The 27167-nt window shown below is 47.6% G+C and overlaps 1 protein-coding gene across 1 annotated transcript in view; it reads left to right on the forward strand.

Moving 5' to 3' along the window:
* Positions 1-27167, forward strand: part of LOC139276865 (piezo-type mechanosensitive ion channel component 2) — a 585431-nt gene that overhangs the window by 531788 nt on the left and 26476 nt on the right. Inside the window, exons 40-42 of the mRNA XM_070894861.1 lie at positions 19192-19406; positions 22484-22642; positions 25070-25217. Of these exons, the coding sequence (XP_070750962.1) occupies positions 19192-19406; positions 22484-22642; positions 25070-25217 (522 nt within the window). The remainder of the gene's footprint in view (positions 1-19191; positions 19407-22483; positions 22643-25069; positions 25218-27167) is intronic.

The following is a 27167-nucleotide window of genomic DNA, read 5'->3' on the forward strand; positions in this document are numbered from 1 at the left end:
AGGAGCCCTTAACGAGGCACCTCTCCCCTAGTTGGCAATTGGGGAGGGGCCTTGCTCCCTCTGCTCAGTTGTCTCAATTGTGTTTTTAAAAAAAAACAAATTAGGAGAAAGGGGCCTCAGAGAGAGAGGGGAGAAACAGAGTAACAGAGAAAGAGAGAGGGGGGTGGGAAGGGGGGGGGGAACTGCGAGGGGGGGAACTGCGAGGGCAGGTCTCCCCTCGCAGCTGTGGGTGGGTGCAATCCCCAGATGGCAAAACACAAAGTCTTTGGGGTGGTCTTCAGGTGAGGGGAGAAGATGTCTTCACCTGGGGCAGCTCGAGCCACCAGGCACACACTCCTAATGATGTTTAAATAGGGTGATTAAGAAAAAACTTCAGCCTGGTAGCTCCAGCTATCCCAGGCTAGGCAAATGTGGGGGGTGGGGGGGGTTCCAATTGTGGGGGGGGGCCTAGTTGTAAGCAAGGCTCCCACACACACTTCCACACACACACACCCCCCGCGATGTTCCGGCCCTCAGTGGTCTTCTTTCCTCCCCCCACCGATATAACAAAGTCTTTTTGGGAAATGCACCCACACCCACCTGTAGAAATGTAGAGTCTCCCTCCTTCCACACTGGATGTTTGTTGTTGGTTTTTCCCCCTCTCTCCAACTCTTTGCAGAAGTGGTAAAAAGTTGTTAAAAAGTTATCTTTTTTCCTCCTCTCCCTCTGGGTGAAAGTTGGTGGTGAAGCCCCTTCCTTCCTTCTTTTCCTGGGCTGGTCTCAGGGCCTTCCAGGCAGGAGCTCAAGTTGATAGCTGCTCCTCTCACTGCTCACAGCTCCAACTGAGCAGGACACGCCTCCACTGCTCCACAATTGGTCCTTGTGCATGAAACTCTTTTTGGAGTTCATCTGCAAAACAAAAAAACATTAAACGGTGCCACCCGACCTGGGTGACACTCCAGACATTTCCAAGGCCCTTTTTTTTTTTCCCCCCTTTTTTTTGTTTTTTTTTGTATTTTTCTTTTTTTGGTTTTTTTTTTGGGCACTAAAATCACAATTTTCCCCAGTGCCCCCTATAAAAGGGAAGGGGGACACTAAAAGCACTGGCAATTAAAACAAATTAAACTTAAAAACGTAAAATCAAATTAAAATTTGGTTACCGGGCGTGATGATGCACTCCAGTCCCTCCGGTGCCCACCTCTCGCGGAAGGCCGCGAGCGTACCGGTGGACACCGCGTGCTCCATCTCCAAGGACACCCTGAACCGGATGTAAGAGCGGAAGAGAGGCAGGCAGTCAGGTTGAACGACCCACTCGACCGCCCGCTGCCTGGACCGGCTGATGGCACCCTTGGCCGTGCCCAGGAGCAGTCCTACGAGGAGGCCCTCGGACCTATCCGCTCCCCTCCGCACAGGGTGCCCAAAGATCAGGAGAGTGGGACTGAAGTGCAGCCAGAATTTCAGGAGCAGCCCCTTCAAATAATGGAACAGGGGCTGCAACCTTGTGCACTCAATAAAAACATGGAACACGGACTCTTCCAGACCGCAGAAATTGCAGGCGGCCTGGGAGTCCGTGAACCGGCTTAAAAATTTGTTGCACGGCACTGCTCCGTGCACCATCCTCCAGGCCAAGTCCCCGATGAATAGTGGGAGGACCCCTGCGTAGAGTGCCCTCCATCGGGGACCCCCGCCTCCTCCGGACGGCAAGATGGTACGCCATGGCGTGTCCGGACGGCCGGCGAGGATGGCAAAGGTGAGGGTGTGCAGGAGCAGCCCGTACAGGAAACCCCTCCGCGCGGAACTGAAAGGCACGGAGGGGATTTTCCTTGTGCATGAATCGCAAAAAGTTAGTTTGCAGGTGCAGCAGGTAATCAGGAAGGCGAATTAATGTTGGCCTTCATTGCGAGAGGGATGGAATACAAAAGCAGGGAGGTCCTGCTGCAACTGTACAGGGTATTGGTGAGGCCGCACCTGGAGTACTGCGTGCAGTTTTGGTCACCTTACTTAAGGAAGGATATACTGTTTTTGGAGCGGGTACAGAGACGATTCACTAGACTGATTCCAGAGATGAGGGGGTTACCTTATGATGATAGATTGAGTAGACTGGGTCTTTACTCGTTGGAGGATAATGAAAGGATAGACAAGACAGAGGCAGAGAGGTTGTTTCCACTGGTAGGGGAGACTAGAACTAGGGGACACAGCCTCAAAATACAGGGGAGCCAATTTAAAACCGAGTTGAGAAGGAATTTCTTCTCCCAGAGGGTTGTGAATCTGTGGAATTCTCTGCCCAAGGAAGCAGTTGAGGCTAGCTCATTGAATGTATTCAAATCACAGATAGATCGATTTTTAACCAATAAGGGAATTAAGGGTTATGGGGAGCGGGCGGGTAAGTGGAGCTGAGTCCACGGCCAGATCAGCCATGATCTTGTTGAATGGCGGAGCAGGCTCGAGGGGCTAGATGGCCTACTCCTGTTCCTAATTTTTATGTTCTTATGTTCACCGTATGTGGGTCTTCGATATATGGACTCCTCAAAAATCTGCTGGCACCGGACAAACCAATGGACAAGACTTACACAGAGCTGTGCACACTGGTTCGGGAGCACCTCAAGCCGAAGGAGAGCATCTTAATGGCCAGGTATCGCTTTGATACGCACCATCGCTCCAAGGGCCAGAACGTGCCGAGCTTTGTCGCCGACCTAAGATGCCTTGTGGGACACTTCGAATTTGCCGGATCTTTGGGGGAAATGTTGCGGGACTTTTTCATGCTTGGATTTGGCCACGAGGTCATTCTTCGCAAACTGCTGTCTGCTGAATCCCTGGATCTGAGCAAAGCCATCACGATAGCCCAGGCTTTCATATCCACGAGCGACAACACAAAACAGATATCTTCACAGAATCGAAGCTCACCGGCAAGTCAGCAGGCAGAACTGTACATGGCAGGGCCTACATGACCGCACAGGCCAGACCTAGGCCTAGGGTGACTCAGAGTCCGTCGTTGGGCGTGAATGTGTATCCATTCATAGAGCTCATCAATATCGATTCAAGCACTATGTGTGCAAGGGGTGTGGAACAATGGGGCACAGGTCGTTTGCACAACAATGTGCAAACGACCTGTAACTTATCACGTGGCAGAGTCAGGAGAGGACCACTGATCCAGCGAGGATCACGTTGAACGAGCAGGAGAGGTAACTCAACCTGAGGATGAAGAGGAAGTATATGGTATGCACACCGTCACCACCAAAAGCTCTCCGATGTTAAAAGTTAAACTCAACAGCACTCCAGTCTCCATGGAATTGGACACGGCGGCGAGTCTATCAATAATGAGCCAGAAGGTATTCAAGAGGCTGTGGGACGACAGAGCACAACGACCCAAGCTGATCCCGATTCAGGCAAAGCTGTGCACCTACACCAAGGAACTGATACCAGTTATTGGTAGTGTGGACATAAGAGTATCCCATGAGGGAGTGGTGCACGATTTACCGTTGTGGATTGTTTCAGGTGATGGGCCAATGCTGCTTGGTAGAAGGTGGATGGGGAAGATTCATAAGAACACAAGAATATAAGAATTAGGAACAGGAGTAGGCCATCTAGTCCCTCGAGCCTGCTCCGCCAATCAAAAAGATCATGGCTGATCTGACCGTGGACTCAGCTCCACTTACCCGCCCGCTCCCCATAACCCTTAATTCCCTTATTGGTTAAAAATCTATCTATCTGTGATTTGAATACATTCAATGAGCTAGCCTCAACTGCTTCCTTGGGCAGAGAATTCCACAGATTCACAACCCTCTGGGAGAAGAAATTCCTTCTCAACTCAGTTTTAAATTGGCTCCCCCGTATTTTGAGGCTGTGCCCCCTAGTTCTAGTCTCCCCTACCAGTGGAAACAACCTCTCTGCCTCTATCTTGTCTATCCCTTTCATTATTTTAAATGTTTCTATAAGATCACCCCTCATCCTTCTGAACTCCAACGAGTAAAGACCCAGTCTACTCGATCTATCATCATAAGGTAACCCCCTCATCTCCGGAATCAGCCTAGTGAATCGTCTCTGTACCCCCTCCAAAGCTAGTATATCCTTCCTTAAGTAAGGTGACCAAAACTGCATGCAGTACTCCAGGTGCGGCCTCACCAATACCCTGTACAGTTGCAGCAGGACCTCCCTGCTTTTGTACTCCATCCCTCTCGCAATGAAAGCCAACATTCCATTCGCCTTCCTGTTTACCTGCTGCACCTGCAAACTAACTTTTTGGGATTCATGCACAAGGACCCCCAGGTCCCTCTGCACCTCAGCATGTTGTAATTTCTCTCCATTCAAATAATATTCACTTTTACTGTTTTTTTGCCCAAGGTGGATGACCTCACATTTTCCAACATTGTATTCCATCTGCCAAACCATAGCCCATTCGCTGAACCTATCTAAATCGCTTTGCAGCCTCTCTGTGTACTCTACACAACCCGCTTTCCCACTAATCTTTGTGTCATCTGCAAATTTTGTTACACTACACTCTGTCCCCTCTTCCAGGTCATCTATGTATATTGTAAACAGTTGTGGTCCCAGCACCGATCCCTGTGGCACACCACTAACCACCGATTTCCAACCCAAAAAGGACCCATTTATTCCGACTCTCTGCTTTCTGTTAGCCAGCCAATTCTCCATCCATGCTAATACATTTCCTCTGACTCCGCGTACCTTTATCATCTGCAGTAACCTTTTGTGTGGCACCTTATCGAATGCCTTTTGGAAATCCAAATACACCACATCCATTAGTACACCTCTATCCACTATGCTCGTTATATCCTCAAAGATTTCCAGTAAATTAGTTAAACATGATTTCCCCTTCATGAATCCATGTTGCGTCTGCTTGATTGCACTATTCCTATATAGATGTCCCGCTATTTCTTCCTTAATGATAGCTTCAAGCATTTTCTCCACTACAGATGTTAAACTAACCGGCCTGTAGTTACCTGCCTTTTGTCTGCCCCTCTTTTTAAACAGAGGCGTTACATTAGCTGCTTTCCAATCCGATGGTATTTCCCCAGAGTCCAGAGAATTTTGGTAGATTATAACGAATGCATCTGCTATAACTTCCGCCATCTCTTTTAATACCCTGGGATGCATTTCATCAGGACCAGGGGACTTGTCTACCTTGAGATCCATTAGCCTGTCCAGCACTGTCCCCCTAGTGATAGAGATTGTCTCAAGGTCCTCCCTTCCCACATTCCCATGACCAGCAATTTTTGGCATGGTTTTTGTGTCTTCCACTGTGAAGACCGAAGCAAAATAATTGTTTAAGGTCTCAGCCATTTCCACATTTTCCATTACTAAATCCCCCTTCTCATTTTCTAAGGGACCAACATTTACTTTAGTCACTCTTTTCCATTTTATATGTCGGTAAAAGCTTTTACTAACTGGGAAGACCTCTGTGTACCTTCTCCGGCGAACAACCTCTCCCTTGCTCCAAGGCTGAGCAAGCCCCCACTTTCAGCTGAATCAGGCATCGAAGTGCAGATTCATTTGCAGATCTCCGAGGCACAGGCTGCTCATCACGACCACGAGGAGGTAAAGATCAACCGAGCAGCGGTACAAGTGTGTTACCCACCACTCAAAGCCAACGACCCCTTCGCGACGATGGAAGAGGCTCCAGGTCGACCAAGCAGAGTGGGACTCTGGCTGAAATGATCCAAAGGGGTCTTCTCGACGCCAGAGGCAAATTCCCTGGGGAGGAAGATCGCAGCAGTCGGCATCACTGACACGGACGAGAGTGTGTCCAGACCACGGGATGTCGCCGCAACGGAACAGAGGCATGTGTTGCCCAGGAAGGAAGATGACTGGGCTTGGGGCAAAGGTAAAGGGGCGGCCGCTGAGAAGGCCAGGAACCCATTACGTTCCAATAAGTTGTTTGCACTGTGTAACCCATGTAAGCGCTCTTTCACGACCAATGATGCATTATTATATGGGGTCGGGGGTACCTTACAACAAGCCAAAATAGTGGGCGAACACCAACTGGTCATATATGTATCTGGCAAAGTACTTGTAGCAAGTGATGTGTTATCACACGGGGTCGGGCGTATTGTACAGCAAGCCAAAGTAGCGGGCGGGCCCCAACCGGTTGTACATGAATCCAATAAATTACCCGAGAGTAGCCTGCATTCACGGGACAAAAGAGACGTACCAAAGAGTGTCCCAATATTTGCTCGAGTCAGACAAGCTGCCAATCTCACAGTTTTTGGAGAGCAGAGGCACTATTATCAATGCTTTGTTTCGAATATGTCGAACACTGTCTGTGCATTGTAACATGATCCGCCACGGGCCAGGCACTGAGAACGACGCTGATGCCCTCAGTTAGCTACCGTTGCCCATCACCGGGGTGGAAACGGTGCAGCCCACAGACCTGCTCGTTGTTATGGAAGTGATAGAGAGCGAGGGGTCAACGGTAACAGCACCCCAGTTTAGGACCTGGACCAGTCAGGATCCCACGTTACCGCCTGCTAACGGCGAACCGCGAGACGGGATATTGCAGCTTATCCGTCGCAAAGACAAAATGCTCATCCCATCAGATATGGGGCAACCCTGTAATGTTGCAAAGAAAGACAGGAAGGCTACACACAGTCAGTGGTCCAGGGCCTCCATACCATGGTCCAGGTTCTACGGGGACCACGCGGCCTCCCGCCACTACTGAAAGTCTCAAGGCCATATCGGCCATCCTTGGCTTGCCAGACCTTAGGGTCAGCGACAATAGTCTGGAGCGGGCAGCCCAAATCATAAAGCCAAGCACCACACGTGTAAATTCCTGGATTCTTTTACCTCAATCTGGTTCAGTAAAATTACTGAGTCGAATACCTCGTGCTTTGAACAAAGCAGTCTTTATTACCGGCCAATAAGACCTATCAGACAGAAGATATACTCTCTGGATAGAGCGTACACACTCCCTACGGATAGGTGAAGTTACATCGTAAAGCGTTAACAGTTATACAGTTTTGAAATCAGATAACAAAATACAAATGGATTGACAGTCTAACTCAGCCACTCATTAGTCAATCTATATGAGATGTTTTTCTTGAAAGCTCAAGCATTGCCTCTAAATGTTCCAATCTAGTGGTGTGACTATTAGCTGAGACCTTGCAATTCTGCAGATTTATTTCATGTTACAATTAGATGTTATTGGCCGGATTAGTGACTTGAAACCTTGAGAAAGACTGTTAGCTATGCTGATGTTGCACTATTTGCAATCTGACATTCTCCCAGCTATTCTTCCATGGCTTATACATTTTCATATATCCCGTTTACTTTACTGTCCTTAATTCCATATATTCCATTCAGATATCCACATCCCTCCTTTTATCATTCTATGATAACATTTAGGATCATTCTAGGAGTATTGCATTGTTGAGTAGTTCTCTAGTTTGTTGGATCATAACCCGGGAACCCTTGACCACAAGAGGGTCTGCTAACCTTGTCATCATTACTTTACAGCAGAGGTTAAGGCAACCAACAATCAAACAGCAGGTAATTATTACGATGAGAACAATTGCCCCATGTATTAGATAGGATCTCCAAGATCCACCCAGAAACCAATCAAACCTGCTAAGTTCTTTTGCTGATGTGGATAACTTCTTCACCTCCCTCCTTATGTGATCGGCAAGGTGGGTTATGTTTTCTAAACTATCAGGAATGTAAGTGCAACATTCAGATCCTATCAGGGCACACGTTCCCCCTTTCTCAGCTAACAGGTAATCGAGGGCCATTTGGTTTTGTAATGCTACGGTCCTTATCGCTACCATTTCAGCTGTGATGCCCTCCAGAGCCTCAGCAGTGCGGTTAGCTACCTGTTCCAATATCGTTTCTTTGAATCCATCTAACAGTCTCAGTTAGGGTCAGGGGAACGGTGCGCAAAGGAATTCCCCCTTTGGAATGTACAGGGATATGTGAACACACCCAGCATCTAGTGAAGTGCCCTTTTTCCGCATAAACGTAAGACATATACAAAAAGGTGTTTACATGGAGCTCTCGCCTTTGTCTTCCTTCCCGAGCGCCAAAACTGTCATATCAACACTATTATGCAGACAGTGGCATACAGACACAGTCTCATCTTATAAATAGTCCAATTATTTAGCTGATAAAAAGAGTTCTGTTTTCCCGTTTCCCTTCTTCAGGTCTCCGTCAGTGTATTTGGCTGTCTTACGGGTAAAAGTTCAAACTGATCCTCCTTCAACTGCCTTGTTCAGCTATGGGGAAGAGGAGATCTGGAACAGAAACAGGAATTAGACTAACCAGCAAAATTTGTTTAAATGGTGATGAGCTTGCAGTGGTGCAGGTGAACCCAGGCACTTTTCCCCTCAACCTTGGCTGCAGTGGGGGTAGTGAGTGACACTTGAAAAGGCCCCTCCCATGTGGCTCTAATCCCTTCCGAATCCATACTTCCCTGGTGCCACGAGGGACAATTCGGGTAAAACTGGGAGGTCAAGGTGAGCATCTTGAACCTGGTTGTGAACTAGTCACAGAGCCTGAGTCAGAGAAAGAACATAGGTGGTCATCAGTCGAGCTGAGATCTCATATCTAGGAACAATTTCCCTCATTAACACCTTAACAACAGTTTGAGTCTTATTGTCCAGGTTAGGGTAGGCTTCAATCCATCTGCTAAACACATCTACTATTACTAACACATATTTGTAACACTGAACTTTTTGCAACTCAATGCAGTCCAACTGAAATGTCTCAAAGGGACCTTCAGGTAAGGGCTTTTTACCCCAATCACAGGGGACTCCCTTCCCTGGATTATGTTGCTGGCCAACCAGGCAACGACTACTGATGTTCTGGGTGAGCGCCTGGAGTCTAGGGTGCCACCAAGTAGCCAAAAGCGTATCACTTGTTGCCCTTGCTCCACAATGAGTAGCAAAATGCAGACATTCTATAACCCATGAGGCCAACTCGTCAGACATGCAAGTCTGTTCCGCGGGAGTGGTCCAGAGTTTAGAAACATTGTCATAAGTACATGCATAATATTTCCACAACAGTTTATCTTTTTCAGGAGCGTCCTCCTGTGCTTTTATAACATCTTGGATGGTTGGCATTGGTTTTTCCGAGGCTAACTTATCCTTCGCAGGATTTTTAGTCTGACTCATAATTTTGGGCACTACCATCTGTTGGTCACGAGAGGCCTGTTTGGCCACATGGTCAGGACAACGATTCCCTATATCAACCAGAGAATTTCCGGTAGTATGGGCGGTACATTTGACAATGGCAATGCGTTTGGGGAACATGAGGGCTTGCAACAAATCAGATACTAACTGTTTATGAGATATCTCATTCCCCTGTGAGGTTAGGAATCCCCTATTTTTCCATAATTGTCTGAAATCATGGGCCACCCCAAAGGCATACCTAGAGTCGGTATAGATATTGACTTTGAGATCTTTGGCCAAGATACAGGCTTGGGTGAGGGCGAATAGTTCAGCTTGTTGAGCAGAATAGGCGGTTTCAAAAGCGGCAGATTCCAAGACCTGATTCTCCTGGTTTACTATGGCGTATCCTGAGATTCGTGTATCTTCTGGATTAATAGAAGTACTTCCGTCAACATACATAAACAATCATGACTGGGTTCTTCCTCATCTTGGGTTGGCTCAGTAAGAATACAGTCTGGATCTTCCATTGGTACATCAACTAAATCTTCCCTGACTGATGTGGCCTCTTAAATTAAAGATAAGCAATCATGACTGGGTTCTTCCTCATCTTGGGGTGGCTCAGTAAGAAAACAGGCCGGATTAATTGCAGTACAGTGCCGAAAGGTCAGTTTAGGATTGCCTGTGATTTCAGTGGGTTCTGTCGGATATAGGGCCAGTCCACATTGCCCTGCACTGGGATCTCAATCGGATCAATGGGAGTATAACCCACTTGGGAGGGGTTCTCTGCCCACACATGAGGATCCACATAGTCAGGTATGCCAGAGCCAGTATGATGCTGTAGAGTCCTTAAGACCTTCTCGGGGTCCCCATGAAATTGGACTGTTCGGCCATGTTTTACGATTTGCACATCCCGGCTGGTAGGGTCAGCCTCATCTATGGCCTTGCGTACCATAACTCCCAAATCTTTAGCATGGTGAGGGGCTAATACTTCACGAGCAATATGCGGTGCCATTGTTAGGGGCTGTTTCCACAGATTCTTATCCACTTCCACAAAATCTGCCTCTCTTTCCAGTCCAGTCACTCTAGCCCTTAATAGAATTCCCTTCACTTCCCCTTCGTAATCCTGATAAAAGTTCTGCAGGTCCTGATTCTTTCCACTGGGATCGTATGCTAGGGTCACGTGATAGGGTGCCTGCGGCAGGTCCAGAGACCATCACTGAGGGGTTCTAGTGGTATAATACTGCCGCTTAAGGGTTTCCTGTTTTACAATAATCCCATCATCTCCACACTCCAAATGCAACTGGAATTTGCAAGTTACAGTCAGATTGGTTGTGATAACAACTCGATGTTCCACCGATTCTTCCTGGTAACCCATTTTAACCGGTTCTGACACTGAGAATGTCGAGATTTGTCCCAGGAATCCTGAAAGTTCCTGTGTTTCAGTAGAGGCAGGGAGTTTAAGCTTTGATTGTACAGAAGACATGAAGGCTCCCGTATCTATCAAAAAGGGTTGCCACTCATTCAGAATGGGCTCGTCGTCTGGGGAGGATCCCTGCACAATCAAGCTGTGTAGTCAATTGGGGAACAATTGACCAAAGGGGTTGTTTCTGGGAGAAGTTAGTGTAAGATCCTCCTCTCCCCCCTTGCCCCCCTCCTCTTCCTCCTCTTCCTTTTCCATGCTGACGGTAGGGGCAATTTTTATTCCAATGTCCTTCCTGCCCACAATTAAAACAGTCAATTCCTCTTACCCAGTCCCGGCCTCTTCCCATACCATGCCGAGGACAATAGGGAGGTTTATTAGCAGGGCTCGGGCCATTTGGTTGTTTAGTATAACCGTATCCTTGCTTATCCATCCAATCCTGTATGCAACATTACGGTTCTATTGATCCTTCCTCCCGAGATGGCTCTTCCTTTCTAGTCACGTATTCAGTCTTGACCCGGGTTGGGGGCGCACCTCCCCCCTCCCCTTTCTTTTCCTGCCAATAATATCTAACTGTCCTCTCCATCTGTCCGGATAGCGTGAGCAATCAAATAGTTGTTTGAAGATCACAGACATCTATAGAGAGGTGGTCTGCAGCTTGTTGTGCATCAGGGTTTGGCATTGGTCTGACAGGGAATTGGTGTCGGGACTTTTGGATCTTGGAAATCATTTCTAGGCCGGAGGATGTTTCAGAGCTGTCTGACTGCTTGACAGTTCTGCGTCTCGATCGGCGGGGGTGTTTGCTATATCTTTCACAACTTGGACTGGTAGATTGACTAGAAGATTTACGGGACTGTTTGTGATGTCGAGATATAGTTCTGCCCTTTTGAGTGTGAGATCTGATCCTTTCGGCTATATTGCTTGTAAACTGGGGATCCGAATCGCTATCAGAGGATGAGGAGTCAGTTTGGGTTTGTTGCTTTGGTGGTATGGGGTTATTTTTAACTCCTCTCACCGGAGTGTAAGGTGGAGGGTGTTGGGAAGAGGACTGGAGCAAGGGGTCAGGGGGTGCGGGAGGCGCCGTTGGGCGCTGAGTCAGTGGCCACTCATCAATTTCATCATCAGCCTCGGTTAACACAATGCCAGCCATTTTAACTCATAGTTGATCAATACCTTTCTCAGAGGTCCCAGAGGATCTCTTAGCAAGTTTCTTGTGCGCACATTCTTTCTTTAAGACGTCTACAGTTTTAACATGTGTTCCCTCTGTCAATGCAAGTCCTAATTTAATAGCATTTGTTTGCCAACTTGACAGAAGTGATGTATCTTTTAATTAATTTTTTTTTAACAATCCCTGTGCTTTTTTTTTACTACCTCTATGCTTCTAGTGCCACCTAGAGGCCACTGGTCATCCCCTAATAATTTATTCAGGGCTCCTGATAATTTTCTAAAGTCTTCAGCTCTTTCAGGGAATTCCTCACATAACTTTTGTAGCGGACTATCCGCATCCGTGGTTTTATCTAACTGATTATCCATTTTCACGCTGCCCCTCGTATTACCGTGTTGTTACACGTTCGTGTCGTCGTGCAATTTAAACAAACTTAAAAATAGACACAGACTTTACGGAAACTAACACCGACTTTAACTAACTCCAAATAAACAAACTTTACTAATGCTAACACTTACCCGCGTCGCCGCGCGGTTCGCATCGCCGCGCGATTCTTAAAACTCCCACGTCGCCCCGCAGTTCACGTCGCCGCGCAATCCGCGTTGCCTCGCAGTTCACGTCGCCACGCAATCCGCGTCGACCCGTGGCTCGCGTCGCCGCGCGAGTTAAGATACTTAAAACTTTAAAAGATAAACAAGGACTTCTAACACTTACCCGCGTTGCCGCGTGGTTCGTGTCGCCGCGCGATTTCAATACAAGATAGACAAAGACTTCTAACACTTACCTGCGTCGCCGCGCGGTTCGCGTCGCCGCGCGATTTCAATACTTAAAACTCTAAACACTTAAGACTTACAAAGACTTACTGACATTAGCACTGACTTTCGCGATTCGCGTTGCTGCGCCTCTGCGTCACTACGCGTCGGCGTCACTGCGCGTCTACGTCACTGCGCGTTTGCGTCACTACGCGTTAGTGTCGCTGCGCGTTCGCTTCACTGCGCATTCGCTTCCCTGCGCGGTCGCTTCGGCCCTTCTCCTCTCGGCCGCACGCTCGCGCCGCTGCGCGTCTCGCATTGTTTGTGCGTCTGCGCCGCTGCGCGTTCGCGTCGGCCCTACCTTCCGAGTTGCTGCGGGGTTTTTTTTAAAAATTCAATCAGAGCCTAGACGGGCCAAGTGATATACAAGGTCGACGTCGTACCTGAGTTGAACACCTATCCTCTATTTAAATCCCCATTTTATTCCCTGTGAGCCTAATTTTCTAATTTTGATTTCTTATGAGCCTCAATTAATTTCTTTCAGTCTCCAAATTTCCCTATCCTTTCGCGTTACTGCGCAGTTTGAATTCAATCAGTCAATGAAAGTCCTAATTTAATGGAGTTTTTCTGCCAACTGGACAGGAGTGATTTATTTTTTTTTACTGCAGTGGAATTTTTTTCATAATTTAAAATCTCAGAACATTTTTTTTCTTTCAGCACCTATTTAGTACGTTACTTTTTTTTTCATGACTAGAGAGAAGTCTGGCACGTAGGCTGTGGACTGCTTTTCGTTATCTCAATTGTTCCAGCCTCAAGGTCGTGTTATTTAATATAATTTGTTTTTAAAATCCTTTTGAATCCATCTCAGTTGTTTTGCTGTGCCTTCTCTGAATGTTTTCTTTCAACAAGTTTTTCTTTTTTTTTTAATCACCGGGACCATGTAATTTTTTTCTTTTTTTTTTCACAAACTTATCCTTTGGGCATTTCCTGGCTCCGTAACTTATCATCCGAATATACGTAATTTAGTAAGGTTCACACTCTTAAACTTCCCACATACAGGACAACACTACGAAGGGTTAAAACAAACTTTCATTCTGTTTGAGATAAAACAAACCACAACTCCCCGGCTTTTGTTACAGTACAAATCACAGAAGCATTTCTCATTTAAACAGACATTCACAAGAGTCTCTTTTCTTTCCTATTAATTTTTTTTGATCCATGATTATAATCATCTATCCCTATCTAGCTCTAACTATCTTTCCAAGTCGCCGCTTGGTTTGCATCATCGCACAATTTCCCTATCTCTATCCCTATTCTAAGTTTGAAAGGTATTCACCAGATTGTCCTGGATCTCATTCAGACACTACCTGAGAACCAGCGAGTGGCTAAACTTTCTTCAGACTTTTGAAACCGGGGGAAACTGGAGCAGTATTGAAATCATACTCACTCCAGTGGCCACTTTCCCCTCGTCTCGTCCAAGGCTAGTCTGGCTCTTAATTCGCAAGTTTTCGGCAGTCGTCCGTTGAGATCCCACTTCTGACACCAAATGTAAATTCCTGGATTCTTTTACCTCAATCTGGTTCAGTAAAATTACTGAGTCGAATACCTCTTGTGCTTTGAACAAAGCAGTCTTTATTACCGGCCAGTAAGACCTATCAGATAGAAGATATACTCTCTGGATAGAGCGTACACACTCCCTACGGATAGGTGAAGTTACATCGTAAAGCGTTAACAGTTATACAGTTTTGAAATCAGATAACAAAATACAAATGGATTGACAGTCTAACTCAGCCACTCATTAGTCAATCTATATGAGATGTTTTTCTTGAAAGCTCAAGCATTGCCTCTAAATGTTCCAATCTAGTGGTGTGACTATTAGCTGAGACCTTGCAATTCTGCAGATTTATTTCATGTTACAATTAGATGTTATTGGCCGGATTAGTGACTTGAAACCTTGAGAAAGACTGTTAGCTATGCTGATGTTGCACTATTTGCAATCTGACATTCTCCCAGCTATTCTTCCATGGCTTATACATTTTCATATATCCCGTTTACTTTACTGTCCTTAATTCCATATATTCCGTTCAGATATCCACACACGTATCACGGTAGACTCCCTACAGACCCGGCTATCCTGGGTGCTACGCAGTCACCAGACAGAATGACTCAGAACCGAACCTTCCGTATGCTATCAGCAGAGAATGTACCATGATCGCACGGCTCCTCCACGTGACATCACAATAAATGACATAGACCATTTTCATGGCCCCAGATGGGCTGCTAGCACTGTATTAGCCAAAGAGGGGAATGGAGTGTTTGTGATGAAAATAGAGTGTTTGTTGTGAAACTATGCACTGGGCAAATGCAGAAAGCATTTGGACCGGACCAAACTGTGAACTACAGATAACCAGGAACCACTGTGAAAGGACCTGGCCCCCAGCGACCCACTACCAATCAACCTCACTGTCAACCACGAGGATGAACCCACCATGCCTGTCAGTCCGATCAGACCAGCCACGCGGCCGTGCAGCAATGATCCAACCAACTCACCCATGTCAGGACTTCAACCCAGCCGATCGACCTGGGAACGCAGAGTGCCAGATTGCCTCAACTGGAAAATAACTTGTACATAAGACTTTGTGGGGGAGTGATGTTATGTATGTATGCAAACCTCACCAATATGTAAGACTTGCCACCAGGGGGCACACCTGTGGGAGACCTAAGGGTCACCTCTGCACCCTGAGCAAGCTGGTATGAAAGGTAATCTACCATGCTGTTTCCTCACTCTGGAGTTACATTAAAGAGACCAAGGTCACAACAGTTTGAGCTTACAATGCAGTTTTGTGGAGTTATTCAGAACATAACAGTTATAATCTGTGTGGAATGGGTGATGGTGGAGTAGGGAGGGGTGACACCTCTTTGCTAATATTGTACAGACCACATGTGACTGGATTGTTCTCTGATTAACTAATCTTCCACTGACGAGTCCTGGGATTAACCTTTTTTATTTAAAATATCAAATCATGGAGTGATTCCACCCATGTGTAACAGTATTGATCACTGAGCTATATCAGCCCCTCTAATTACCTCTTGTGTGCCAACCAATCAACAAAGGAACAAGAGTCGGCCATTCAGCCCCTCGAGCCTGCTCTGCCACTCAATCATATCATGACCGATCTGAACCTCAACTCCATTTGCCTGCCTTTAATTGATATCCCTTGATACCCTTGCCAAACAAAAATACAATTTATTTTGCTGAATAAATTTGCTAATTCGTTAACTAAGACTGTGATGGTCTGCTTTAGAATCAATCCAATTTACAGAACGGTTTTCTGTACATTGTCCTGGGCCTGTTACCAAGTGTGCCTAGACTTCAAGCCAAAGAAAAACCTCGAGACCGTGAGGAACTAATAATCACTGATGAAAGTAACTGTACAGAGTATCTAGAATATAGAAAGACAAAAAAAAAATCACACTACAATCACATGAGGAAAGATTAGATCGACTGGGCCTGTATTCACTAGAGTTTAGTAGAATGAGAGGGGATCTCATTGAAACGTATAAAATTCTGACTGGGTTGGATAGACTGGATGCGGGGAGGATATTTCCCCGGGCTGGGAAATCTAGAACAAGGGGTCACAGTCTCAGGATACGGGCTAGGAAATTTAGGACTGAGATGAGGAGAAATGTTTTCACTCAGAGGGTGGTGAACCTGTGGAATTCTCGACCACAGAAGGCTGTGGAGGCCAAGTCACTGAATATATTTAAGAGGGAGATACATAGGATTTCCGTTTCTATCAAGGGAGAGTTAGATATGGCCCTTATGGCTAAAGGGATCAAGGGGTATGGAGAGAAAGCGGGAAAGGGGTAGTGAGGTGAATGATCAGCCATGATCTTATTGAATGGTGGTGCAGGCTCGAAGGGCCAAATGGCCTACTCCTGCACCTATTTTCTATGTTTCTATCAAGAGGTATGGGGAAAAAGCGGGAATATGGTGTTGAGATAGAGGATCAGCCATGATCATACTGAATAACGGTGTAGACTCGAAGGGCCGAATGGCCTACTCTGCTCCTATTTTCTGTTTCTATTCACAGGCCATGGAAGGAATATTGGCCCAGATTAGGACCCCAGTGTGCCCCACACCATTCATAAAAACCTTCGCTATTTCTGTCAGGTGATTGTGATCATGCAGTCATGTATGGGATGAGAATAATCCTCTTCTAGTTATCGCGTTTAAAGGATTGTCCTTTATCCTTTCCCTAATGCAGGTTTGAGGAGCAGGAAACACGCAGATATCTTATTAATACCCGCTATTGATCAAAACGTCAATACAATCCATTACATGCAGTGCCCATGAGACTGGTGGTGTTAATTCCTCACAAGTAATGGACTCATTGAGTCCTGTAAGCGTATCGCCTTAACAGCCGAAGCAGACTCAGTAAATGTCTCTAAGGGGCTCTGGTGCACTGTCTCTTTATAAGGTTAATTACATCTCTCTAACGTGATCACGTTCCATTTACATGTGATTAGTACGTGAGTACGTTTGCCTGATACATCACTGTCTCTACAGGAGTGACCACAGCTGTCATTCATAAGAACATAAGTAATTGGAGCAGGAGTAGGTCATTCGGACCCTCGAGCCTGCTCCGCCATTCAATAAGATCATGGCTGATCTGATCCTGGCCTCAACTCCATTTCCCTGCCCTTGACACCCTTATCATTCAAAAATCTGTCTGTCTCCACCTTAAATATAGACATATTTCTGAATGATCATAGTCTTCACTCACCTATGTCCCTTCGATATCCATTACACTCCATTTCTGCACTCAGACTATCTGGTATCATCCCTGCTTGATAACATTCCATTTTCACATCTCCCGCCCCTCCCCCCGATCCATCCTCACTCCGCCCCCCCCCCCCACCTCTCCCCAGTCTGATACTGAACTCTACTTGTCCCAGCACTCAGAGAATCTCATCATCATAGGCAGTCCCTCGGAATTGAGAAAGACTTGCTTCCACTCTTAAAATGAGTTCTTAGGTGGCTGAACAGTCCAATACAAGAGCCACAGTCCCTGTCACAGGTGAGACAGATAGTCGTTGAGGGAAAGGGTGGGTGGGACTGGTTTGTCGCACGCTCCTTCCGCTGCCCACGCTTGATTTCTGCATGCTCTTGGCGACGAGACTCGAAAGTGCTCAGCGCCCTCCAGGATGCACTTCCTCCACTTAGAGCGGTCTTTGGCCAGGGACTCCCAGGTATCAGTGGGGATGTTGCACTTTATCAGGGAGGCTTTGAGGGTGTCCCTGTAACATTACCCCTGCTCACCTTTGGCTCATTTGCCATGAAGGAGTTCCGAATAGAGTGCTTGCTTTGGGAGTCTCGTGTCTGGCATTAAAACAATGTGGCCCGCCCAGCGGAGCTGATCAAGTGTGGTCAGTGCTTCAATGCTGGGGATGTTGGCTTGGTCGAGGACGCTAATGTTGGTATGTCTGTCCTCCCAGGGGATTTGTAGGATCTTGCAGAGACATCGTTGGTGGTATTTCTCCAGCACTCAGACTAGAATCCTTCTCATTAACCATTACAACCTGTGGTTATTCTTCTTTTATATCAATAGGATGATTGATAATATCATGGATCCTTCAGCTTCAGTATCAGCTGTGGCTCAGTGGGTAGCACTCTCGCCTCTGAGTCAGAAGGTCGTGGGTTCAAGCCCACTCCAGAGACTGGAGCACATAAATCTAGGCTGACACTCCAGGGCAGGGCTGAGGGAGTGCCGCACTGTTGGAGGTGCCGTCTTTCGGATGAGATGTTAAACCGAGGTCCCGTCTGCTTTCTCAGATGGACGTAAAAGATCCTATGGCACTATTTTGAAGAAGAGCAGGGGAGTTATCCCCGGTATCCTGGCCAATATTTATCCCTCAATCAACATAACAAAAACAGATTATCTGGTCATTATCACATTGCTGTTTGTGGGAGCTTGCTGTGCACAAATTGGCTGCTGCGTTTCCCACATTACATCAGTGACTACACTCCCAAAGTACTTCATTGGCTGTAAAGGGCTTTGAGACGTCCGGTGGTTGTGAAAGGTGCTATATAAATGCAAGTCTTTGGGGCCGAAATTCATCAGCCGCCGACATTGCTCCTGACGATCCGCCCAGTACCACTTTCGGGGTGGCCTGGAGTGGGCGGGAGGGGAGGGCCGCCGGGAAGCGCCCGCTGATGTCAGCGGACGGCCGAGTGGTCGTCCGCTGAGCTCCCGCCCGCCAAGCTCCCAGATTCCTGCGGGCGGGGGTCGGCAGCAGAACGGGGGTGGGCCGCTGGCTGGAGGCTGGTCTGTCCCCGACAGTCAGTCTGAACATCCTGAAAAAAAGGTAAGTGAACATTTTAAAAACATTTTTCAACAGCGACTTACCTGGATGAGGTTCCCTGAAGGTCTTCCAATAGTTTTTTATTTGAGATTTTGTTTTTCGAGCTCTTCGACCCTCCGTGGACCCAACTCCATCCTGGGCGGCACTTGGGTGGCAAGCGCCTCTGCCGCCGAGAATGCGATCTCCCGCCTGCTGACGCTCAGATTGGTGGCGTACGTCGTCCATTTGCTGCCTGTCGACCTTCAAGGGACCTCAGCCGTGAATATCTTGCCCAAAGTACCGTCGGTACCTTGGCGGCCATCGGAGGCACTTTGGGCGGCACTTTGGGTGGGCGAAGGCCTTGCTGAAAATCGGCCCCTTTCTTTAATTGACGTGTCTATTATTTTGCTTCGACAGAAACACACGGCTATCTCGGACATCACGGAATCCATCTCGGAGGACCAGGTTCCCCACGTGTTCCTGGTGATGGTGCTGGTTCAATTTACCACCATGGTGGTCGATCGTGCTCTCTACCTCAGGAAGACCGTCTTGGGCAAGGTCATCTTTCAGGTCATCCTGGTGTTCGGGATCCATTTCTGGATGTTTTTTATCCTCCCGGGGGTGACTGAGAGGTGACGTAGCCCGTTATAAGGCACCGTAAATACTTGTTCCATTGTAATTGCTTAAAGAGAGGCCTTATTTTTTTCTTGTAGACATCTACATCAAGATGTAGGGAAGGCTGTTCTGACATGTGGGGTAGTAAAGGAACTGTCATTGATTGGTCAAACTCAATGCACTGAGCTTGTTCCGTGGAGACAGTTCTGTGGAGACGTGAATTCTCATTCTCAGTATGGCTATCGAGGGGAGGCCTGAGCAGAGGTGAAGAGCTGACAATGCAGACTGTTCACCTGTGGCAAGGCCAAGGCCCAGCAGCCAATCACCCACTTTGCTATAGTCTGGGAATGATATGATGAAGGAGGACTCAAAGAGGTCTCTTGTTGTGTTTAGTATTTTTGTCCTTTTACACAACGGCTCAAGGGGCAGGTCCCCTTTACCTGCCCCACACTCATAAATGTCGATGATGATTTGATAATTATTCATCTGAGAAGTTTTGTTTAGTTCTCTTTCTTTATGTTCCTTCCTCACCATGTTAGCCTCTGAATTACTCCTTTTAATCTTTCCTCGCCCTGATTACCCTAGAAAAGCCTTCTTGTGGTTCGGAGAGCAGATCTGTTTCTAATTCATGTACAAGCAGGCACACGAGCGATTCAGCGGTGACCTCCTCTCTGACCTAGGTCCAGCAGTGACGACCTCTCTGACCTAGGTCCAGCAGTGACCTCCTCTCTGACCTAGGTCCAGCAGTGACCTCCCCTCTGACCTAGGTTCAGCAGTGACCTCCTCTCTGACCTAGGTCCAGCAGTGACTTCCCCTCTGACCTAGGTCCAGCAGTGACCTCCTCTCTGACCTAGGTCCAGCAATGACCTCCCCTCTGACCTAGGTCCAGCAGTGACTTCCCCTCTGACCTAGGTCCAGCAGTGACCTCCCCTCTGACCTAGGTCCAGCAGTGACCTCCCCTCTGACCTAGGTCCAGCAGTGACTTCCCCTCTGACCTAGGTCCAGCAGTGACCTCCTCTCTGACCTAGGTCCAGCAGTGACCTCCCCTCTGACCTAGGTCCAGCAGTGACCTCCCCTCTGACCTAGGTCCAGCAGTGACTCCCTCCCCCTCTGACCTAGGTCCAACAGTGACCTCCGCTCTGACCTAGGTCCAGCAGTGACTTCCCCTCTGACCTAGGTCCAGCAGTGACCTCCCCTCTGACCTAGGTCCAGCAGTGACCTCCCCTCTGACCTAGGTCCAGCAGTGACCTCCCCTCTGACCTAGGTCCAGCTGTGACCTCCTCTCTGACCTAGGTCCAGCAGTGACCTTCTCTCTGACCTAGGTCCAGCAGTGACCTCCCCTCTGACCTAGGTCCAGCAGTGACCTCCGCTCTGACCTAGGTCCAGCAGTGACCTCCCCTCTGACCTAGGTCCAGCAGTGACCTCCGCTCTGACCTAGGTCCAGCAGTGACCTCCGCTCTGACCTAGGTCCAGCGGTGACCTCCGCTCTGACAGAGGTCCAGCAGTGACCTCCCCTCTGACCTAAGCCCAGCAGTGACCTCCCCTCTGTCGGAGGTCCAGAGATGACCTCCCCTCTGACAGAAGTCAAGCAGTGACCTCGCCTCTCTCTTCATACCTTATGCTCTCATTATTTGTTCATCAAGGTAGGGTCCCTGTACCAGGATATTTCAGTAGGAATTCCGAGTAGTGCGCTTGCTTTGGGAGTCTTGTGTCGGGCATGCAGACAATGTGGCCCACCCAATGGAGCTGGTCGAGTATGGTCAGTGCTTCGATGCTGGCCTGAGCGAGAACACTGACATTGGTGCGTCTGTCCTCCCAGGGGATTTTCAGGATGTTGCGGAGGCAGCGTTGGTGGTACTTCTCCAGCGCTTTGAGATATCTACTGTATATGAGCCCTATAGGAGGGCGGGTATCACTACTGCCCTGTAGACCATAAGCTTGGTGCCAGATTTGAGGTCTTCAAACACTCTCTTCCTCAGGCAACCGAAGGCTGCACTAGCATACTGGAGACAGTGTTGGACCTAGTCATCGATGTCTACCCTTGCTGATAGTAGGTTCCCGAGGTATGGAAAATGGTCCACGTTGTCCAAGGCAGTGCCATGAATTTTGATGACCAGAGGGCAGTGCTGTGTGGTGGGGTCAGGTTGGTGGAGGACCTTTGTCATGTTTAGTGTAAGGCCTATGCTTTCGTACGTCTCGGTGAAGATGTTGACAATGGCTTGGAGTTCGACCTCTGAATGTGTACAGACGCAAGTGTCGTCCGCGTACTGTAGATCGTGACAGAGGATGGGACAACCTTGGATCTAGCCTGGAGGCGTTGAAGGTTGAACAGGTTCCCATTGGTTCTATAGTTTAGTTCCACTCCAGCGGGGAGCTTGTTGAGAGTGAGATGGAGCATTGCAGCAAGGAAGATCAAGAAGAGGGTTGGCGCGATGACGCAGCCCTGCTTGACCCCGGTCCGGACGTTGATTGGGTCTGTGGTGGATCTGTTGGTCAGGATCACGGCTTGCATGTCGTCGTTGAGCAGGTGGAGGATGGTGACAAGCTTTTGGGGGCATCCGAAACGGAGGAGGACGCTCCATAGCGCTCTACTCGGAACTCCTGCACGGCAAGCATGCCCCAGGTGGACAGAGTAAACATTTCAAGGACACCCTCAAAGCCTCCCTGATAAAGTGCAACATCCCCACTGACACCTAGGAGTCCCTGGCCAAAGACCGCCCTAAGTGGAGGAAGTGCATCTGGGAGGGCGCTGAGCACCTCGAGTCTCATCGCTGAGAATATGCAGAAACCAAGTGCAGGCAGCGGAAGGAGCGAGCAACAAACCAGACTCCCCACCCACCCTTTCCTTCAACCACTGTCTGTCCCACCTGTGACAGAGATTGTAATTCTTGTATTGGACTGTACAGCCACCTGAGAACTCACTTTTAGAGTGGAAGCAAGTCTTCCTCGATTTCGAGGGACTACTTATGATGATGATAATGATTTCAGTCCAAGTGTATGAGATGTGTAGGGAGGTTTTAGTGTGTGTATTGGGCATAAGATAACTTCTCACTACCTTATGCTTTCTAAAATCCTCTCTAATATCTAATTGCAGGAGATTTAACCAGAACCCAGTTGCCCAGCTTTGGTACTTTATTAAGTGCATTTACTTCGGCCTATCGGCATATCAGATCAAATGTGGCTACCCAAACCGAGTGCTTGGCAACTTCCTAACGAAGAGTTACAACTACCTCAACCTCTTTCTGTTCCAAGGGTAAGTCAGGGAGCAGCCCTGTGCAACGGATGAGGCAGATGGAGAGGGATCATGGACTTATTTTAGCAGAGATGAGGGATCACTTTAACACAAACCATAGCTGAATATCAAATCAAACCCTGGGGCACTGAAGCATCAACGTTTTGGGGGGATGGTGGCCTATCGGCTATGGTACTGGACCAGCAATCCACAGGTGACAGGTTGCGAAAGTGAAGTCTCGTTACTTGTGGCTTGGCTCCCACACTTTCCCCACTTTCAGTAAAGGGGCATTCATCCTACAACACCTCTGTGCCCTACACAACCTTCATCCCTTGAATAAATGTCAGCACCAAATACGAGTATCCTTTTCCTGTATAACTCTGTGAATAACAACAACGTTCATTCTCAGGGTGTGGACATTACTGGCAAGGCCATCATTTATTGCCCATCTCCAGTTGCCACAACTGTGGGCTCATTAGACCACTTCAAGGGGCAGTTCAGAGTGTGGGGGGACTGGAGTCACATCGGGGCTTCCATCCCTAAAGAACCAATTGGCTTTTTAACAATTCTCCAACAGCTTCACTCATTTTTATTTCCAGATTTTTATTACTGAATTCAAATTCTCAAACTGCCATGGAGGGATTTGAACTTGTGTTCTCTGGGTTACTAGTCAAGTAACCTAACCACTGCACCACCTTACCCTGTGTGATTAGCATAATAATTGGATATGCCAATCACTCAACAGATGCATTGATGGACATTGAAGATGCATAGAAATACAGAGAATACTTCACCAAAACACCAGGTCAGATTCATAGAGGAAACTAAAACTAGGGGACATAGTCCTAGAATAAGGGGCCACCCATTTAAAACAGATGGAGGGTTATAAATCCGTGGAATAAGGTGGAGATAGACAGATTTTTGAGCGATAAGGGAGTAAAGGGTTATGGGGAGCGGGCAGGGAAGTGGAGCTGAGTCCGTGAGCAGATCAGCCATGATCGTATTAAATGGCGGAGCAGGCTCGAGGGAACAAATGGCCTACTCCTGCTCCTATTTCTTATGTTCTTAACAGTAATAATTAATGACTGCTGCATTATATTGGAGAACTGAAAATATAAAGCCAACTGAAGGAGTGTAATCAATTCCCATGGTTTCCTTCATCGTGAAAGGGGGCTGAAAAATCCAGCCACTCATCAAGCCCTTACGGCCCCTCGAGCCATTCAATAAGATCATGGCTGATCTTTGACCTCAACTCCACTTTCCTGCCCGATCCCCATATCCCTTGATTCCCCTAGTGCACAAAAATCTATCGATCTGAGTCTTGAATATACTCAATGATTGAGCATCCACCAGCCTTCTGGGGTCCCATCTCTCTTCAAACCCCATCACCGTCACCACCATCACCATCACCATCACCATTACCATCACCAGTCTTGAATATACTCAACGATTGAGCATCCATTAGCCCTCTGGGGACCCACCTCTCTCCAAACCCTATTCCCCTCCTCCTGACCCCCATTTACCCTCTTTCTCTGTCAGTTACCTCAACTTTGCATCCCATTGTCCAAACAGGAACTGTCTGATTCACTAGTTGGCTGCTTTGATCGGGGGAGCTTCTACTTGTGCTACTAGTTCACCAGCCTTGGATAAGAGCCATTGATCTCATTGAAGAGACTTGGAGACCCAAAGACTGAAACCCACCAACAGGAGGGCATCATTGATGGTGATGGAGACAGGAACCCTGTCTGATGCTGCCATCTCCTTATCCAGTAACACCAAGCTAATTGTAGTGCAGCCCCCTACTACCATCTTTATTAACATCAGCTAGTGCAGCACCGATCAAACTTGGGTCTTTCCTGCTCTTTATGCCTCAGTATCACACCGGGTCATCAATGTCTACTGCTAAAACCAAAAATATTAGACAAGATTTACCTATTGTCATAAGTAGGTGTCTTGTATAAGTGCCACGCATTGCAATGTGAGGTACTTTATGTAGAAGGAAGTTTGATAAAGTTCTACAGATGAGATTACATGGAATCCAGGGCTTTAAATGTGAGATTGAGACAGACAAGTTCATGAAGATGAAGATCTTGTACTAGTAACGAATACTTCTGTCTAATTTCTGTATGTTACACAACTTGTACCAGTTGAAAGGATACTGTGATATATTATTAACGACATCACTAAGCACACTACACAAGATGGCTCCACAGGCACTTGTCACGTGGCCTGGTCACATGATCTTTTTATTGTATTTACATGAGTAGTTGCATTACATCAGTTGCCCACTAGGTGGAGCAGTAGTCCACTAGGGCGAGCTCGATATTACAGATACGCCCTGTAGAAACATCTGTATAACTGGCCCAGTTCACTATGGGTGTGTGTCTGAAGCCCACCTGACTCACGTAGGTGTCCACGTACTGACCATCTTTTCTTGGCTGTTTTCAGATTCCGCTTGGTGCCCTTTCTGATGGAGCTGAGGGCAGTGATGGACTGGGTGTGGACAGATACCACACTCAGCATCTCCAGCTGGATTTGTGTTGAGGATATCTACGCCAACGTTTTCATCCTGAAGTGCTGGAACGAGTCGGAGAAGGTGAGCAGCGGGGAAAAGCTGACCCAGGGTTTAATTTGTATTTGGAAGGATTTAGAAATCAGCCCAGTCTCTCCTTCGTGGTTAAGCTGACATTTCTCCATCCCTCCTTAAAAAAATGTAGCAGGATAGGGATAATTTCAGGGAGTGAGAGGGTAGAGATCGGTCTGTCGGGAATAGCCTGGACACAACCGGTAGACAATAAGACGCAGATTCACTGTATCTCCCATTGTGTATTGGCTGAGATGAGGAGAAACTTCTTCACTCAGAGAGTTGTTAACCTGTGGAATTCCCTGCCGCAGAGAGTTGTTGATGCCAGTTCATTGGATATATTTAAGAGGGAGTTAGGTATGGCCCTTACGGCTAAAGGGATCAAGGGGTATGGAGAGAAAGCAGGAAAGGGGAACTGAGGGAATGATCAGCCATGATCTTATTGAATGGTGGTGCAGGCTCGAAGGGCCGAATGGCCTCCTGCACCTATTTTCTATGTTTCTATGTATTGCTGTATCACTTGTTTAGCTCTCAGTGTCAAAGCCCAGTGTGTCTCCTATTTGTTTAAAGCTGCTGGTCCAGATGGTGTTTACCCAGAATTCTTAAAGGCACTGGGACCCAAAGCGAAGAGATGGATGACCTCCTTCTCTGAGGTACTGGCAACTGGTAAAATTCCATCTAAAATAATCACCCACCTGAAGTAGGGGAGGAATGCTTGTGAAGCCTCCAGCTCACGCCCGATCTCCTTACCTTGTTGGAGAGGCTGCTGCTCCACAGACTAGCCCCCATCATCGAGCCAACCATTCCTAAGGAGCAAGCGGGCTTCCGGAGCGGCCATAACTGCTGTGACCAAGTGGTAGCTTTAGCAAAGCACATCGAAGCAGGCTTCCAGCGCCAGCTCAAGACCGCTGCAGCACTCATGGATCTGTCAGTGGCCTACCACACAGTATGGAATCATGGACTGCTTTTCAAGCTCTCCACCATTTAACCCTACAGAACAACGATCCATCTCCTCAACTCCATGCTTAGCAACCGACGCTTCCGAGTGTACACTGGCACACAGAAGCGCAGATATAGGACATTGAACAATGGACTCTCACAGGGTTCTGTCCTGGCACCCATGTTATTCAACGTTTACACCAGTGATCAGCCCGAAACAGAGTCCCGCCAGTTTGTATACGCTGATGCCATTGCCTTGGTCACACAGAATATGAATCTGTCCATCACCAAGGAGATCCTGACCAGTGATTGAGGATGGAGGCCTACGTCCACCGATGGCGACTCCAGCCAAACCCGCTAAAGACCAGCATTTTCCCTAACTGACAGACAAGCGGCAGGTCCATCGACATTCTACCTCAACACTCATCAAGCAAACCCAGCTTTGAAATCTCCTTTTGCGGCACAGAGGTAAACCATGCCCAAAAGCATTTAGGAGTTATGCTTGAACGCACCCTGTCATATAGACAACATCTCCAGAAACTAAAGAGTCAGGTCAACTTGATCCAGAAACTCGCCGGATCCATATGGGGAGTAGACGCTCAAACCCTCCATACGGCAGAAGTCGCCCTGGTGTACTTTACAGTGGAGTACTGCTCTCCCGCATGGCGATCCAGTCCACACTTTAAATCCATTGATGTGAAAGAAATTAGTATGAATAAAAAAACATGGTTGGAGAAATTAATGGCACTGTAAGCCAATAAATCCCCTGGACCTGATGACCTACATCCTCGGGTTTTGAAAGAGTTGGCGATAGAGATAGTGGATGCATTGGTTGTCATCTTCCAAAATTCCAGATTCTGGAACGGTTCCCGCGGATTAAAAGGTAGCAAATGTAATCCCACAATTTAAGGAAGGAGGAAGAGAGAAAACGGGAAACTACCAGTTAGCCTGACATCAGTCGTAGGGAAAATGCTGGAATGTGTTGGCAGAGCAGGCGATGGCGAGGGTGAGGGGCGCCTCGAG

The sequence above is a fragment of the Pristiophorus japonicus genome, chromosome 12 (genome assembly GCF_044704955.1).
Source record: "Pristiophorus japonicus isolate sPriJap1 chromosome 12, sPriJap1.hap1, whole genome shotgun sequence".
Taxonomy (NCBI): Eukaryota; Metazoa; Chordata; class Chondrichthyes; family Pristiophoridae; genus Pristiophorus; species Pristiophorus japonicus.